Below are 19,594 nucleotides of genomic sequence, written 5' to 3' on the forward strand. Positions count from 1 at the left end.
CTTACCGTTCTCAAGGTATAATAAAGTTAAGAGATATTGCCTTCCATTCAAACCATAGCACAAGGTTTCCTACTCCTAATAAAAATAAAAACTAACTACACCCGGTTCAAACAAAACCCTTGGAAAAGAACCGCGGCACAAAGAAAATCCAAGGGGGAATAAGTACACTACCTAACAAAATAAAATCTTTTTGTCTTTTTTCTCTCGACTTTAATCCCTCAAGAAACCTTTCGAATGATATTCATCGTCGGGAAAATCGAAAATTTTCAAATTCTTATGGTTTTTTTCAATTGTTTTCTATCTCTAACTTCTACAACTAACAAAAAGAAAACTAAAAGTACTATACATACATACATACAACATATCCCCCACCCTACACTTTAAGTTGTGGCATATGCCCATGACACACAATTTAAAAGCATAAGGTAAAGGAAACTTCCCTGAACATCTAGTCGGGGTCTGAGTGGAAGTCGGGCTCCATTCCTCGCCTTCGAACTAATGCTCACATCTATGCCGATAGCTTATTCTCAGCCTTCTTGGGGTACACCCCACACTTTTCTTTCTCGTTCACTCCAGCCTTCTCTTTCGATCCCTTCACTTTCCACTCAACACTCGCAACTGGTTTTTCCTTTTGTGATCCCTTTGCTCCGTCCATCTTAAAAGTCACAGTCTCCTCACGCACTCTAAGCATGAGGTTTCTCTCATTAATATCTAATATAGCTCTACCCATCGCTAAGAATGGTCTTCCTAGGAGGAGGGGGACCTCCTTGTTTTCCTCCATATTTATCACTATAATATCCTTAGGAAATACTAACTTATCCACCCGAACTAACATATCTTCCACTATCCCTTCGGGTGTTATAGCTATTTGGTCTGCCAGCTGCAATGATATGGGTGCAGACCTTATCTTTCCCATATCTTTCTCCAGTTTTCTATAGATAGATAGAGGCATTAAATTAATTGAAGCATCAGAATCACATAAGGATTTATCAAAATTAATAGTTCCTAAAGAGCAAGATATAGTAAAACTCCCTGGATCTCCACACTTTTGTGGGAGTTTATTTTGCAATATCTCACTGCAACGCTCTATGAGCTTGACCACTGAGGTCTCCTCTACTTTCCTCTTCTTCGTAAGGATCTCTTTCAAGAATTTAGCATAATAAGGAATTTGTGAGAGCACTTCTGTGAATGGTAAGCTTACATGAACCTGTTTCAGCATATCCAGCAGTCTCTCAAACTACTTGTCCAGCTTTTCTCTACATAGCTTTTGAGGGAAAGGTAGCACAGGCATATGCTTGCTCTCCTCATGTTCCTCCCTTCTCGATTCTTCTTCCTTCTTTTTTCTTAGCTTTCATTGGGCCTTTCTTCTTCTTCTTGTCATCATCATGTTTCAGCTGCTCCCCACTTTTTTTCAAGTATCACATCTTTTTGGATTAGGGTGAGATCTTTCAACACTTTCCCAATTTTCAGGGTTACAGCATTCACTGTTTCTTTGAGATTTCTTTCAGTATCAGCAGGGAGAGTTCCTAGAACCCTCTCATATAGTATTGTTGTAATCTGTCCAACTTGCTTCTCTAAATTTTGAATTACTGCCCCTTGTCCTTCAAATCTTTCATCAGTTTTCACAATGAAGGCCTTTATGAGATCTTCTAGACCAGGCTGATTGGCCTGTTGAGGCTGAAACTGCTGCCTCGGTTGATTCATAAAACCAGGAGCTCTTTGTCCCTGAAATTTGGGGTTGTTTTGTTTCCATGCATTAACGGTACCCCCAGGTGAACTCCATGAATAACCGGGGTGCTTTTGACCCATTGCATTAAAATTATAATTTCCCATAGCATTCACTTCCTCAGTTGAGGTTTGACAATCATGAGTAGGGTGACCCCTTCTGCATATATCACACGTTGCATGAGGCTCACTTTGTATTGTAGCCAAGGTCAACTTCCTTATTTATTTAGCCATAGCATCAAGTTGTACGTGCATAGATGTATCAACATCAACTTGGTGAACACCAGTTGATCTTCTTCTTTCAGCACTCTCAGAGGGCCACTGATTTGCATCTTCAGACAACTCATCAAGAATTGTAACTGTATCCTTTGTAGTCTTCTTCATCAAAGGGCCTCCAGCTTCATTTCTCAATGTTCTACATGAGGCCGGTGTCTGTAACGACCCTACCGGTCATTTTTCTTTCTAGATCCCCGTTCCCCTAAATAAGACTCCCCGTGCGTGCTTTTACTATTTTATGACTCGCAGGGTTGGTGTCACGACCCAAAATCCTAACCTATCGTGAAGGGGCTTATCGTGGTACTAGGCAAGCCGACATTTAAAAATATTCCAACACTTTTAAAAGAAAATGAATTTAAGCAGTTTAAATTTGAATAAAGGCTTTCATAAATGGGATAGAAACCCAAAATACAACGCGGAAGTTCCCAACCTCGGGGTGTCATTGAGTAGATGAGCATCTATACATCACAAGTCCGGACAATATTGTCTGTGATGATCTGAATCTAAATACAATAAGTGGAAAGATAGGGAAGGAAAAATAAGGTCTGCGAAATGCCAAGGAGCTACCTCGATAGTCTCCGAGAATCCGAACTCAACAACTCAGCAACCGCCGTGACCGGATGCACCTGGGTCTGCACACAAAGTGCAGGGTGTAGCGTGAGTACAACCAACTCAGTATGTAACAATGCTAAATAAAAAACTAAAAGTAGTGACGAGATTCACCTCTGTAGTTCAATTACAACGATTTCAACATAAGAAAGTAGGCATGCTCTCAAGTTCGATAAATTAGGTGAAATAGTTATTCCTTGACAAGTTTAAGTGAAACAGAGTGCAATATCTTTCAGAAATTTCAAGACAGTGATATATGGCAACTAAGTGCAACAATAATGAAATCAAATGCATCCTCTCAGGGCCATAGTCATTCAACCTTCCCATTCACTCAGCACTCGACACTCGCTAGGTACCTGCGCTCACTGCGGGTGTGTACAGACTCCAGAGGGGTTCCTTCAGCCCAAGCTCTATAATCCGCACGGACAACACACGTGTTTCACGGACAACACATGTGCTACATGGACAAATCACGTGCTATAGTATAATATCTGGATTCGCACGGACAACTCACATGATATAGTATCAATATCTCACAATCAGGCCCTCGTCCTCACTCAGTCATAAATCTCTCAAGTCTCTCGGGCTCTCAGTAATCATGAAACTCAACCCAAATAGAAATGATGCAATGTATGGGCAAGGAACAATAGAGATTGAGATATAATAAACAAGTAAAACTGTGACTGAGTACAAAACAATAATTTAGCAGATAATTAAACATGTACACGACCTCTGTGTGTCCTTACAGTGCCAACACATTGTCTAAACATGATTTCTAACATGATTTGTGTTTCAATTTCTCTACTACATGGAGAATATACAAATAACAACAGATTATTCAACTACACGATTCCACGGAATTTGACCAACTCACAATTCCTACGGTTCACTCCCACACGCCCGTCACCTCAAAACCAAATACATGACACGTAATATGGGGTTTCGTACCTTCAAAACCAAATTTAGAACTATAACTTACATCAATTCGACCAAATCTCTACTCCAACACACCCTTGCCTCGCGAAACGGCCTTCGAATGCCTCGAATCTAGCCATAAACAATGCGATATAATCAATACGGGCTAAAGGAATTGTCACGCCCCAACCTCGGGGAGCGCCACCGGCGCAAACCGAGTGAACCCGGTCAAGCAAGCCTATTAAACCTTTCCTACCCGACTCATTCATAATCAAAAAAGGGAACGTATCACCATATGTAAAAGCAGGGAAGAGATCAGTTAAAAAAATATGTAAACATTGCTAGTTCCTTTTTCATTATATACATTATGTCATAGTTAAGTTTCCAAAATACAACTCGATCCAACGACCACCCCAACATACATACATAACCCACATAAACATCTACGGAGCCTCTAAGAGAACAAAAGAGCAACATGACAATGCCAGCAACAAGGCCCCGGCTATACAAAAGAAGGACTACATGACCCCAGGAAGAAATAGGGCTCACCAAGACTGCTATGATGAGTGTGAGGGAGAACACCACTATCTGCGATCAGCGCTATCTGCGATGGAACCACCTACATCCATTCAAAGATTTAGCGCCCCCGGCAAAAGGGACGTTAGTACTATCGAATAGTACTAGTATGTAAGGCAAACACCAATCTTAGCAGAATGAACAGTGAAACAAAGAGAAGGCAGTCACAACAATTAATAAGTACTTCACAGAAATACAAAGAAACACCAAGTAAGGATCACATAATTTCCAATTCAATCTTTCCATCTTTTAGGTTAATAATCTTTAGTGTCAAAGCCACAACTCATAATGCCACCGTGTTTTTACACGGAGTCTGGTATCGGCCCGACCGGCTAAGCCATCCCAAGTGTGACATATCCATATCCATAATGTAAATCAATAATTCCAACACAAATTCCACCATGTGTACAGCATGGCGTCCGATCTCGGCCCAATCATAAGCCATCCCAAGTGAGACATAACCTCTTTCAATTGTTCACTCTATTCACGTTTCTTTCCCATCTTTCATTACATGGCACAAACAGCCTCATTTATTAAGTAGTTCTTGGCACTTGGGAACATTTTACAATTCGAGTCTTTCCCTTTTTATCCGTTCAAATAACACCATCATTCATGTCGACAAGTATCATCACATAAGGCATTACACATATAAGGGAAGGAACTTGGAAAATCATAATAATGTTCTCAAGTAGCATGATGACATCGTAAACATCTAAAACAATTAGGGAACATGAATCTTCCAATCCAACACACTAAGGAAAACAATTATAGTATGATCAAGTTTGAACTTACACCAATTATTCGGACACCAGGAGTTCGATTCTAGGAAGAAGAGAGTTAGCCATACATACCTCAATTGTGCTTCTTTAGACTCTACAATTATCCGGAATCCTTAGCAACCTCAATCTATTTTAGCAATATACAAATTGAACCCTGAATTAGGAAAACGTTCATGGTTCTAGCTCACTTTTCTTCCCCATACTCTTTATCACACATGCATGCAAGATAAATCACCCTCATACCCATGAAGTATCACCCTAGTACCACATTATAGCTATGTTTGAAATTAAGAGCTGGGGTGATGAAGCCTTACCTTTTAGGGTGAAGAAATTTTGTGCTCTACTTGAATAATTCCAAGGCTTTGAGTGATGGTTGAAGATAAATTTGATGAAAATTAGGCCCTCCCTCTAGAACCCTTTCTCTCACTCTAGAATATCAGAAATGAGCTTCAAAATAGACTGTAGGTGTGTTTTAACGAAATAGGGGTCGAGTTTTAAATTAAGAAAATGGGTGCCCCGACACACGTCTACGGTCACATATGTGACCGCATAATGGTTATGTGGTCAGCAAAGTGACCGCCGAAATGGCCCTCAGGGGCCTAAACTTACGGCCCAGGTATGCGACCAGTATGCGATCTGCATACTCGTTCTGCGGTCGCTTAATGCACCGCAAAACTCCCTTCGCAAAAACTCAAGAGGGGTTATGCGATCGATATGCGGTCCGCATATCGATTATGTGGTCGCATAATCGACCGCAAAACTGACCTCAAGTTGGCCAAACTTACTACTTCACTCTGCGACCATTATGCGGTCCGTAGAGTGATTATGCGGCCGCATGATGGGCTGCAGAAATGCGTTTTTCTACAAAACATTTTCCTCTCAGGAATCTATCTTGGCACCATGAAACCCCGAGTTTTTGGTTTAAATTTTTTACGGGTCCTTACATCCTCCCCCACTTAAGATCATTCATCCTCGAATGAGGATCTAGGTTTGCTTAACACAGTTTCAGTTGTTCCACATAACATCAGCCCCAGATTTGCCTAACTTCCTAACTTTCTGAAAATTTTGCCAGAGTTTCCTTTGTATTTAGGCATATCCACTTGTCACAGAGCCCCCGAAACACACCTTAGCAACATATATAGAATTAAATGACATAACAAAATGTAAAATAACACCAATCGAAGCCTCCTGGGGGTACATATAACTAGAAAGTAGTGTCCTTATATTAGCCGAACAAGTGATACAAAATTTTGTTTGGGGGGTGGGGGGGCAACTTTATAGAGCTATTACAAGGCTATTCAAATAAATGAGGGTACTTGTTTTTCATTTCATTCTCGGCTTCCCAAGTAGCTCATTCAACTTGTTGGTTTCACCATAATACCTTTACGGATGCAAATTCTTTGTTCCTTAACTTTCGGACCTGTCTATTAAGAATAGCAATCAAAATCTCTTCGTATGACAGTTCTTCACTAATCTCGATGGTCTCAACCGGCATGATAGCGGACGGATCTCCGACTACCTTCTTCAACATGGACACATGGAATACCGAGTGCACTAATGACATCTCAGGTGGTAGATCAAGCTTGTACGCCACCTGACCTATCCTTTGAGTAATTCTATACGGCCCGACATACCTCGGACTTAATTTCCCTTTCTTTCCAAACCGCATGATCCCCTTCATGGGAGATACCTTCAAGAACACCTAATCATCTTCCTTGAACTCTAAGTCTCTGCGACGAACATCCGAATAGGATTTTTGACAACTCTGAGCAGTTTTCAACCGCTCTTTTATGATCTTAACCTTTTACATAGCCTGATGCACAAGGTCTGGTCCTATTAGTTCAGCTTCTCCAACCTCGAACCACCCAACCGGCGATCTACATCTTCTACCATACAAGGCGTCAAACGGCGCCATCTGAATACTAGCATTGAAGCTGTTGTTATAAGCAAATTATATGATCGGAAAATGATCATCCAAGCTACCCTTGAAGTCAAGCACACAATCATTCAACATGTCCTCAAGCGTCTGAATAGTCTGCTCTGCTTGCCCGTCAGTTTGTGGATGGAAGGTCGTGCTAAGATTTACCTGCGTACCCATACCTTGCTGAAATTTCTTCCAGAAATTAGCTGTGAATTGGGCCCCTCGATCGGAAATGATGGAAACTGGAGTGCCCTGAAGCCTGACTATTTTCTTGTTATACAATTGAGCATATTGTTCCGCAGTGTCGGTGGATTTAACTGGCAAGATGTGTGCTGATTTCGTGAGTCGATCGACGATCACCCAAATTGAGTCAAACTTGCGCAGAGTGCGCGGTAACCCTACCACAAAATCCATGTTGATCATTTCCCATTTTCACATTGGAATTTCTATACTCTGAGCTAACCCACCGGGCATTTGATGCTCGGCCTTCACTTGTTGACAGTTTGAACATTTTTCCACAAAGTCCACCACACCCCTCTTCATGTTTTTCCACCAGTAAACTTCCTTGGGGTCATGATACATTTTTGTAGAACCTAGGTGCATGGAATATCTAGAAGTATGAGCTTCTGCCATGATTCTTTCCCGAAGACCATCTACATTTGGAACACATAGTCGTCCTTGGTACCGTAATGTACCGTCATCCATGCCAAGAGAAAAAGCCATAGTCTTATGTTTATGAATGCCTTCCTTCAGCTGCACCAACACTGGATCATTGTATTGCTTCTCCTTGACCTCCGTCACAAGCGATGATTCCGCCCTATTCTGCACAATCACTCCCCCTTCATTAGAGTCCACAAGACAAACTCCCACACTGGCCAACTGGTGAACCTCCTGGGCCATGGGCCTTTGACATGTCTCCAAGTGAGCCAAACTACCCATAGATTTCCGACTAAGAGCATCTGCCACCACATTAACTTTCCCCGGATGATACAAAAATGTCAATGTCATAATCTTTGAGCAATTCAAGCCACCTTCTCAACCTTAAGTTCAATTCCTTCTGCTTGAAAATGTATTGAAGACTCTTGTGGTCCGTGAATACATCTACATGGACTCCATACAAATAATGACGCCAAAGTTTGCAAAAACCACCACCGTAAGCTCTAAGTCATGAGTTGGATAGTTCTTTTCATGATTCTTAAGTTGCCTTGAAGCATATGCTATAACCTTACCATGTTGCATTAATACACACCCAAACCGATCCTTGAAGCATCGCAATACACCACAAACCCCTCAGTACCCTCTGGCAGGGTTAATACTGGCGCCGAAGTCAATCTTGATTTCAATTCCTGAAAGCTTCTTTCACAAGCATTGGACCACTGGAACTTAACCGCTTTCTGTGTCAATTTAGTCAATGGAGAGGCAAGAGTGGAGAATCCCTCCACGAACCTCCTATAATACCCGGCCAAACCCAAGAAACTGCGAATCTCTGTTGGAGTAGTAGGTCTAGGCCAATCCTTCACCGCCGCAATCTTTAGAGGGTCAACCTTAATTCCTTCCCCGGGGACGACATGACCCATGAATGTAACAGATTCAAGCCAAAATTCACATTTCAAGAACTTTGCATACAATTGGTGTTGATGAAGAGTCTGCAGAATTGTGCTGAGGTGGTCAGCGTGATCCTCTCGACTTCGTGAATACACAAGGATGTCATCAATGAATACTATCACAAATGAGTCAAGAAACGTCTTTTTCTTGCCAAAATTAATTATCTTTTATTTAATTTACTTTCTTAATTTTCTTGTAAATGCTAAACCAATTGTTTCTTATCCTATTCATTACACAAAACTACTCAAAGGTGATTCTTTCCTAGTTATGGCTAGTTACTTTAAAGTAAGTTTTCCTTTCTTTTAGCCCATCACTCATCTGGACATAAATCAAATTCTTCCAAGTGCATACATTAACTGCAATTCATCTAGTTAATTTACAAAATACTTTACTTGTAACTGCATATTTGCTTTGCATTTTGTCAATTTATAAAAATACAATTCTCACATACTTCATTTCCCTTTTGTATATAATTTATCATACATATACATTTATCTTTCACCATGTGACATTCTTGTTCAATCACTCATCATTCAAGCTACTTTACTGTTCTTTGTATATATCAAATTAATCATTCTTTTGAACCTTCCCTCATTTATTTGATTCAGTCCACCGGAACCACATTTTTGTGGATCTTGAGGGATGCCTAACACCTTTCCCTCAAGATAATTTGAACCCTTACCTAGAATATCAACGGTTTCGTAGATCATAGTTGAAGCGTATATTATGTAGTATTGTATAGGTGTCCTAGTATACCTTAAATACTAGGTGGCGATTCTAAACTTTAATTAACCTTGTAGAGTACTATAAGTTGTATATTGTTTTGACTTGTGCAAAATAAGGTGCAACAGGGAGGAAGGGGAAAGCCATCTACTACTTGAGCCAGACGTTTACACCGTATGAAGCTAAATACACTTTGATAGAATGAATCTGTTATGCTTTGACTTGGATCGCCCAAAAGTTGAGACACTACAGGTTAGCATACACCACACATCTAATATCCCAGCTCGACCCGCACAAGTACATCTTTCAAAAGCCGATGCCTACAGGAAAACTGGCCAAATGGTAGATTCTTCTCAGCAATTTCGACATTGTAAACATAACGTAGAACACCATCAAAGGACAAGCTTTAGCCAACACATTGTACAGAACCCGATGGACAAGGATTATGAGATGCTCACTACATACTTTCCGGATGAAGAAGTGTTGTTCTCCGGAGAAGACATCGCAGAGTCATAACCAGGATGAAGAATGTTTGTGAACGGAGCCGTAAATTTTAAAGGAGTAGGAATCGGGGCAGTCATAATTTTGAAATCAAGACAACATTACTCGGCATCAGCCAAGATAATGTTCCCTTGCACCAATAATATGGTCGTGTATGAAGCATGCATCCTTGGGATTAGAATGGCAGTCGGCATGAACATCAAGGAGCTTCTAGTAATAGGAGATTATGATTTGTTGATACATCATATACAAGGAGAATGGACTACCATGAATGTCAAGATCCTTCCATACCTGCATTGCGTAAAGGATTTTTGCAAGAAGTTCACAAAGATTGAGTTCAAACATAATCATAGGATCCAGAACGAGTTCGCCGACACCCTTGCAACCTTCTCATCCATGATGCAACATCCAGATAAGAATTACATCGACCCTATTGAGATAGTGGTCCGGGATCAACATGCGTACTGTTTCCATGTAGATGAAGATTCGGATGGTAATCCATGGTACTACGACATCAAAAGGTTCTTTGAAATAAGAGAGTACCTAGAGAATGCCACCAATGGTCAGAAGTGAGCAATCATAAGGCTAGCGAATCACATTTTCTTCAACGGGGAAGTCCTGTATAGGAGGACCCCGGACTTGGGGTATGTTAAGATATTTAGATGCTGTTGAAGCAACCAGATTGCTAGAAGAAATACACACAAGGACATGCAGACCTTATATGAATGGTTTCACTTTGGCGAAGAAGATTTTAAGAGCTGGATACTTTTTGATGACCACAGAAAGCGATAGTATCTGTTACGTGAAGAAGTGTCACCAGTGCTAGATTTACGGGGATTTCATCCGGTTCCACCTAACGAGTTACGTAATGGGTTCTCCTTGGCCGTTTGGTGATTGGGGCATGGACGTGATTGGACTTATAGACGGGCATCGATCAATTTGGTGGCCATGAACTATTTCACCAAATGATTTGAAGCTTCTACATACAAGGTCGTCACGAAGAAAGTAGTGGGATATTTCGTTCATAACAACATAGTCTACCAATTCGGGATACTAGAGTCAATCATCACTGACAATGCCGCCAATCTCAATGGTGATCTCATGAGGGAAATTTGTGAAAAATTCAAAATCGTCCACCGTAACTCTACAGCCTACAGGTCGCAAATGAATGGATCAGTTGAAGCAGCCAACAAAAACATCAAAAAGATCCTACAAAAGATGGTGGACAACCATATGCAGTGGCACGAGAAGTTTTCCTTTGCCTTGCTAGGTTATCGGGCAATCATGAGAACATCCATTGGGGCAACGCCATACATGCTGGTATATGGCACCAAAGGTGTGATACCCGCAGAGGTCAAGATACCATCCTTGAGGGTTATTCAAGAAGCCAAGTTAGATGATGCAGAATGGATACGAATCATATAGGAACAACTCATGCTCATTAACGAGAAGAGAATGGACGCAGTGTGCCATGGTCAACTGTATGAAAGTAGGATAGCCAGTGCATTCAAGAAGAAGGTGAAACCTCAAAAATTTACACCGGGGCAGTTGGATTTGAAGAAACTATCCCATCATCAGGAAGAAGCCAAGGGAAAGTTCGCACCAAATTGGCAAGGTCCTTACGTGGTCTATCGAATATTGTCGGGAGGAGCTCTGATCCTAGCAGAGATGGAGGGAAGAATAAGCATCAAGCCTATCAACTCAGATGCAATCAAGAAATACCGCATTTGAAGACAGTAGAATTAGGATTTGGTTGTAACAGAACTACGCCCGACCTGACTTCCCACGGCGGGAGGCAACCCACATAGGGTCCGGTCTCTCCCCCTCCTTTGTAGTAGAAAATCCAAATATCATTTTGTATGTTTCTGGAACTATGATATGACTTGATTTCCTTTGATAGGAATATGTAGGCAATCCTTATCAGATTCAATCATCTATTGTAATTGAACTACATTCTGGCCTAATTCTATTTGGATACATAGGTAGTGTGAGTCAGACTCGGCCACTTCATTTTCAATTTCCCGTCATTTTGTATCTATTGCAATCGAACTAAATTTTGACCTGATTCCATTTGGATACGTAGGCTACCTGAGTAAGGCTTGGTTACCATCATAATTTCATTTTATTACCCTCAAACTACGTTTAGACCTGATTATGTTTTGGATACATAGGCAACCTGAAAAGGTTCATTCATAACCCTAGGAAAACCTTTATAACACATTCGTTTAGATTAGGATGCAATTGCGACAGCAAGAAGCTACGTCATCAGAGGCATCTCCAGGAATCGACATCAACGGGACAGAGTTTTCCAGAAATAGCGTTCGCGTCATCGGGAATTTCTAAACATGTCATAATCCGGAACAACGTCATTTACCATAAAATAAACAATTTTCAAAATATTTTCTAATAAACTATCATTCCACCAACCGAACTTCGTGGCATAACCTCACCAGACCCGAGACAAATCCAGGACCATGATCAACACGAGCCAACACCCCCTGCTAAGAATTTCTTGTTGAATGTAGGACCAACAGAATACGAAGAATGATGGGCCATGTTTAGAACAATGACAAACCTGCTGCTCTCTCATGACTCTTATATCTCTTTCATTATTTAATTTATTTCCTCATATGACTAAAGACTAAGTCCCAAGTTCTTTGTAGGTATTCTGGAACCAAGCCTCTGATGCGATCGAAGCGCATTGTAAATTGCAAACCGTCTGCTCAAACAAGCAGAGCACTTTGTATATAGTGAGCCACTGGCCCGTCAATCGGAGCCATGTATATAGAAAACCATCAGCTCAACCAAGCGAAGTGCCTTGTACAAATCGAGTCGTTGGCTTTGCCAATCAAAGGCATGTATATAGCAAGTTGTTCGCTTTGCCAATCGGAGCATTTGGATAACCATGGAAAGTGATAGTATTCTCTACGTGTAGAAGTGTCACCAGTGCTAGATTTACGAGGATTTCATCCGGGTTCTACCTAATGAGTTGAATGTAATGGGTTCACCATGGTCGTTCGTCGTTTGGGGCATGGACGTAATCGGACCCATAGAGCCCACTGCATCAAATAGACATTGTTTCATCTTGGTAGCCATTGACTACTTCACTGAATGGGTTGAAGCTTCTACATACAAGGTCGTCACGAAGAAAGTACTGGCTGATTTTGTCTATAACAACATAGTCTGTTGTTTCAGAATACCTAAATCAATCATCACTGACAATGCAGCCAATCTCAACAGTGATCTCATAAGGGAGATTTGTGAAAAATTCAGAATCGTCCACCGTAACTCCACAGCCTACAGACCGTAAATGAATGGAGCAGTTGAAGCAGCTAACAAAAACATCAAAAGGATTTTACGAAAAGTAGTGGATAATCATAGGAAATGGCATGAGAAGTTATCCTTTGCCTTGTTAGGTTATCGAACCACCATGAGAACATCCATTGGGGCTACTCCATACATGTTGGTATATGGCATTGAAGCTGTGATACCCACAGTGGTCGAGATACCGTCCTTGACAATCATTCAGGAAGCCAAGTTAGATGACGCAGAATGGATATGGGTCAGGCAGGAGCAACTCATGCTCATTGAAGAGAAGAGAATGGATACACCGTGCCATGGTCAGTTGTATCAAAATAGGATGTCCAGTGCATTCAACAAGAGGGTGAGACCTTGTCAATTTACACCAGGGCGGTTGGTTTTGAAGAAGATATTCCCTCATCAAGAAGAAGCCAAGGGAAAGTTTGCGCCAAATTGGCAAGGTCCTTACGTGGTCCAGAGATGGACAGAAGAGTCAGCACAAAGCCTATCAAGTCAGATGCAATCAAGAGATACTACATTTGAAGATAGTAGATTTAGGTTTTGGTTGTAACGGAACTACGCCCGACCTGATTTCCTACAGTGGGATACATAGGCAACCCACGTAGGGTCCAATCTCTTTCTCCCCCTCATCTTTTGTAATAGAAAATCCAAAAATCATTTTGTATGTACTCGGAACTACGCCATGACTTAATTTCGTTCGGCAAGAATACGTATGGGTCACGACCCAAATCCCATAATAGGTCAAGATAGCGCCAAACTATGCTAATAGGCAAGCCAACGCATGAACCTCCACTTAACTGTCCATTTTAAATTTTTAAAATTAGGAATTTTATTAAATAAATAAAATCTAGCACTCAAAGAAACCTATGCTCTTCTTTACCAAATTTCCAAATTTAAATAAATCATAAAGTGAAGTGATAATAATAATGTGAAATAAAATAATGAACATCCATTAGGAACCCCTAAAACCCGGTGTCACAAGAGCATGAACATCTACTAGAACAATACAACACTACCACAATATCTGTCTGGAATATAAAATAGACAAGATATAATAATTGAATAAGATGGAGACTCTGTATGCTGCGAATTGTAGCGTAGGATGCAGCTCACCATAAAGTCCCCTCAGTAGCTACGCCAAGATGACCACCTAATGTAGAAGCCTCAGTACTTGAACATTCAGTGTAGAACTGTAGCGTGAGTACGTAAATCATGCATACCCAATAAGTATCTAGCCTAACCCCAAAGAGGTAGTGACGAGGGGTCGACATTGATACTTACTAGTGGTCCAATAAATTAAATATAATAAAGTAGACAAGTATGAAACATGGTAAGTAAACAGTGAGTACAAATATATACAAATAATACAGTCTACAACTCAACAGTGAACACAAAGTCCTCAATTATAGGATACCTCCTCAAATGGAATACGTAATGGTCAATACCAAATCAATGGTCACATCTCAAGTCAGGAAACGCATGAGTACGCGGACTCCTTATCAAGTATTTCGCACGATTCTGAAGAGGCGAGTGGCCCGATTCCATAAGAGTGTTTCATAGAACTGCTAAGGCGAACAAACCGATCCCATAAGAATATGATACATGAAACTGCCGAGGCGAACCATAAGAATATGTTACTCTGCCGAGGAAAACGGCCTGATCCCATAAGAGTGTGTTACATGATACCGCTGAGGCGAACGACCAGATTCCGTAAGAGTATTGCTGAGGCGTTCAGCCCGATCCCATTAGAATATGAACCTTTGACGGGTCACTGACCCCACTCACGAATATACGTGTGAGTTATAAAATTCAAGAAAAAGTATCAGACGAATGCGCACAACACGGAAGAAATTCATAAAGGAAAGTACAATTTCCGCGGCTAATCAAGTAGCTCGTCAAGTATCTAAAATAGCAAGTCTGATAATCTATGCAAGTCTAGTCTCAGAGTAAATGTAAATTAAAATATTTAAACATGCAAGAATAACTCAAATAGTACAATTAAAGCATAGGGTGAGTCTAAGTCACCCCGAACATAATCAGGAATTCTAGCATACGCATAAAAACTCGTCACCTCATACATGTGTATCTCCCACAACATATAGCACATAATAAATATAACACCTACGGGGTAAATTTCCCCTCACAAGATTAGACAGGAGACTTACCTCACTCCAAAATCTGATAACCGGCTCAAACGCCTCTGTAACTCCTCAAACTTATCCCAAACAATCCGAAACTAATCAAACGTGCAGACCAATCAAACTATACTCCAATACTCATAATTTAACAATTTATAACAATTTTCAACTCCGCTCGAAAAGTCAACATAGTCAACCCTCGGGCCCACGTGCCGGATTTCATATAAATTATCGAAAATAAATATTACCAATAACTTATATAGTCTATATCCAGAAAATCATCCAATTTTGTCCATGAATTGACTCTAAAATCAAGGATTTACCATTTCTCAATTTTGGGGCTCAAAACCCCAATTTCAACAATCCAAACACGGATAATAATAATAATAATAATAATAATAATAATAATAATAATAATAATAATAATAATAATAATAATAATAATAATAATAATAATAATAATAATAATAATAATAATAATAATAATAATAATAATAATAATAATTTAACAAGATCGAGTGTAGGCGGGCGGTAGTCCGCACGGCCATCCCAATCTAGCTATTTGGAATTAACTAATTTAGTCAGTCCGAGAGATCACCGGATTAACGGGAACTGGAATTGTTTCGTACCTCAGCTGACCTTTATATGTCCACTGAGGTTTTCACTAGTTAAAGATCTCTTATAGACTTTCTAAGTAGCTAATTCAGTATCCTAACGTTTAAAGACTGGCGGTAATCCGCATGGTCAGTAAAGATAAGAGTCGAAAAATATAAGAATTTTTTATATATTTTGATGACTGTATGGAAGGTTCAACCTTTTACTCAAGCAAGGGGTCTGTCTTAATATAATACATACTCTCATTGAGCTTATGTATCTAGCAGTTCTAACCGTGAAAGAAGATGCCCTTTTCAACTTCATTTAATGGGCTGAGGTTCACTGCTGGCTAGACGGAGCCACTAAGGCAAAGCCAATAAGAGTAGTGTTATATTAGACTGTACCACCATCTCAAAATCAAGTCAAGAGACTATATATAAAATTCATTTATATTTTGATAGAGGCCAGATCTTTCATGGTTTATATAGGAGAGAAGTTAGATATTCAACATAGATATGAAGTCTCTTAGCCGGACATAGTCACGGTCAGAGAGGAGAGACTAGAAGAAATACTATAAGTATCAAAAAACCAAGTTTTAAACCGGTTCCATTTATTACAAAAAAATTCTTTTTGAATATATTTTCTAGCTTGTGACCCTGGACTAAAATCTATTTGGTGTGGGATCATTAAGTATCATTGGGGTTGAAATCTATTTCGGATGCAGAAGGAATATCCTTATCAAAAATATTATCACTATCCTGAATAATATTTGTTTGGGGGTTAATCTTAACCCTTTCAACTGGCTTATCACCCATTTTGGTAGAAATTGTATGCAAAGATGCAGCACGATTTCTAACTGGTCCATAGACTGGTTCAACAGGTGAAATATATTGAATATGAGGCAGCAGTCTACGATTAGTAAATGAATGCCTATTATAACTAGGAATAATAGCAGGCAAAAGTCTATTATTAGAAAATAACTGCCTATTATAAGTGGAACTATTTTCATCAAATTGAATACAAATCCTACCATCCGGATTTTGAGTAATATGAGAATATTCCGTATTACTGACAGCATTAGTAATCAGACTAGGGGATATAACCTAATCTAAAGTCCAAGTAGTTGGAAAATTAATTTCTTCCCACTTAATAGGTCTCCTCGTGGTGACCTTAGATTTTGCAAAATTGGTTTCCACTAATATAGTCTGATCGGATGTATCATACAATTTACATCTAGGGTTTAAGATAGATAGTAATTTAAAATAAATTCTATATGATAAACATCTAAGTTCAGATCCAGGCGCATAATTATAACCATGCGTTTTCACATTTAATGTCAAGGCATCAAGTATATTAACATCAGATAAAGATAATTGAAGATTGGGTTGAGTATTAAAATATACTGGACCGTAGGCCACAGTATATTCAATAGAACCCATCAGAGACTGTCTCAAATTCAGATTTCTAGCATCTCTGAGAGCAGCTAAAAATGTCTCAGGTAACCCTTTAAGGGTTAATGGCTTAAAAGCAATTTGAACCATACCAACATGCAGATAATTATACTGATTTTTATATAAATCTACATCTTGTTTGTTTAACAAACGAATAGTCTGTTCAGACGAGTTTAAAGCTATAGATTGCTCAGTAGTTTTAACTAGTTATTTTGAAGAAAGTTTATCAAACCATCCATAATCATAAATTGTTCTAATAGGGACTTTAGGAATTGTCCATTTGTTTAACAAATTAAGGTTTTGAGGTATATCTACCTCTTCAAGTCTAGTATTTTTCATACTAGTTTCTCCTATATTCTTAATGAGAATAACATATCTATGTCGAATACTTCAGATCTATCTCAAATATACCATAAAAGTTCCTAGGCTCTAATACCATTCATCAAGATCGAGTGTAGGCGGGCGGTAGTCCGCACGGCCATCCCAATCTAGCTATTTGAAATTAACTAATTTTGTCAGTAAGAGAAATCACCGGATTAGCTATGTTATTCTCATTATCGACATAGATATGTTGTTCTCATTATGAATTTAGGAGAAACCAGTGTGAAAAATACTAGACTTGAAGAGGTAAATATACCACAAAACCTTTTGAGTTTATGCTAGTAAAAGGATAAATAGCATTAATCAAAGGTGTTCCAAGTATAATTGGAGGGTATAACTGATTTTTAAACAAGAAAAAAAAGTAAGGAATGCAGACTTTATTCTGACAAATACCAGTATCAGGTAATTTATACTCTATATCTAAAGCATGTCCTGAAGCAGACTTTACCATATGAGTAGTTTAAGAGATTTGATCTCTCTTTTCAAGTTTTCAATTTCAACTGTTAAATCATCGAAAAAAGAATTTCTTGCTGGAGTTGTACTTTTATTTAAAAGACGGTTATTAATCTCTAATAAAGAATAAGGAGCAAAATATTCAAATTCCTTTTTTGAGTTTTCAAAAGGTTTTGAAGAACTTGAACTAGTACTTGCAGCCAAATTTATAATTTTTTCACGAAGTTTATCATCAGTAACTTCTTTTAAAAGTTCTATTACATTATCAGATGTAATAGTTTTCATGTTCAAATCTTGGAACTGAGATTGCAATTTATAAAATTCATCATCATCACAGGTACATGTATTACCTTTGTAAGTTGTACAAGTATTATCAATATTTTTATCACTATCAGATAAATCAAGTAAATTTACTTCAATTTCAGATTCTGACTCAGAGTAATAATAATCAAATTCTGATCCAGAGGTGTATAACAAACCATAAACCTTATCACGTAACTCTTCGTCTAGTTCTAAGGTTTTCAGCTTTTGAAGCTTACAATTTGGAGCTATATGGCCAAATTTTCCACATTTATAACACTTAATATCAGCAAGATCTTGTTTGGACCTATTTTTCGTAAATCTAGTAGACCTGCGATGGGCTTTTTTAGCATCATGCTCTTCTTTGGACCTATATCTTGATATCTTTTTCTTATAAGGACTGTCAGGGTTAGGGTATCTATGATACTTGTATTTCTTCTTCTTATGAATAGAAGTCTCGGGTAAACCGAACTGGGTGCAAAAGTCTCCTAACTGGTATTTCTCCTTAAGCTTATGCATCTTAAGTTTTCTGGACAATTTTAACTCATTGCACAAGTTTAATCCTTCTTGTGTGCATATTCCTATCAATTTTCCATAGGTATAATCTTTGTACGGAATTTCACCATAGCTACCCCTTAGAGTTTTTCGAACTCTTTCAGCAAATAAGGAGGGAAGGCCATCTATAAACTTAGCTTTCCAATGTTCATATTTATTTTCGGGTAATTCCATTATTCTACTCATAAAAGTATCTTTATACAATCTAAACTCGCTTAAGGTCCTACATCTAAGGCCATTTAGCAGAGTACGGACAATCTCGTTCTGATTGGTAATTCTACCATTGAAATGTTCTAAAATGGTAAGAACAAGGGTGTAAACAACATCTTCTCTATTTTTCACTAGAGCCATGCCTAAGTTATCAACTCCTTCGTCAGTGGCTATTGCATTAATAACCATAGCCCTTTCATCAACAGTTAAATAATTATTCTACCAGCCACGAAACTGGCCAGTAAAACCTACAACAATCATTTTGCAAATAGTTCTATCTGTATTTTTCACACTTTTACTAATAGTTGTATACATAAGCATTCTATGCACAAGAATAGTTAATTGTCTATCAGTCAAACCATCAAGATTCCATTCGTAAATTTCGGAACCACTATAAGACGTATTAGTCTGATTCCAATCACGTTCCTCTATTAAAATATCTTGAGGAGTAGGACGATTATAATAATAAGTTTGCATTCTGGGTTTATCAGCCTACTTACTATTCTTTTTGGGATAACTTCTGAGTTTATTAAACTCTGACCAAACTTCATTTTTATATTC

The 19,594-nt window shown here is 39.0% G+C and overlaps 4 protein-coding genes across 4 annotated transcripts; 3 read left to right on the plus strand and 1 right to left on the minus strand.

The window, feature by feature from the left end:
• Positions 1–508: 508 nt before the first annotated feature.
• LOC138895784 (uncharacterized) lies at positions 509–1,219 on the minus strand. Its single transcript, XM_070180513.1, has one exon. It carries the CDS (start codon positions 1,217–1,219, stop codon positions 509–511), a length of 711 nt encoding a protein of 236 aa, XP_070036614.1.
• An 8,591-nt stretch (positions 1,220–9,810) lies between these two features.
• Positions 9,811–10,203, plus strand: LOC104108279 (uncharacterized). The gene has a single exon (XM_009617272.1). It carries the CDS (start codon positions 9,811–9,813, stop codon positions 10,201–10,203), a length of 393 nt encoding a protein of 130 aa, XP_009615567.1.
• Positions 10,204–10,794: 591 nt separating this feature from the next.
• Positions 10,795–11,361, plus strand: LOC104108280 (uncharacterized). Its single transcript, XM_009617273.1, has 2 exons — positions 10,795–10,950; positions 11,056–11,361. Exons 1-2 carry the CDS (start codon positions 10,795–10,797, stop codon positions 11,359–11,361), a joined length of 462 nt encoding a protein of 153 aa, XP_009615568.1.
• A 1,579-nt stretch (positions 11,362–12,940) lies between these two features.
• Positions 12,941–13,501, plus strand: LOC138895785 (uncharacterized). The gene has a single exon (XM_070180515.1). The coding sequence runs from the start codon at positions 12,941–12,943 to the stop codon at positions 13,499–13,501; it is 561 nt and encodes a 186-aa protein (XP_070036616.1).
• Positions 13,502–19,594: the final 6,093 nt, after the last annotated feature.

Source organism: Nicotiana tomentosiformis, chromosome 7 (genome assembly GCF_000390325.3).
Source record: "Nicotiana tomentosiformis chromosome 7, ASM39032v3, whole genome shotgun sequence".
Lineage (NCBI taxonomy): Eukaryota > Viridiplantae > Streptophyta > Magnoliopsida > Solanales > Solanaceae > Nicotiana > Nicotiana tomentosiformis.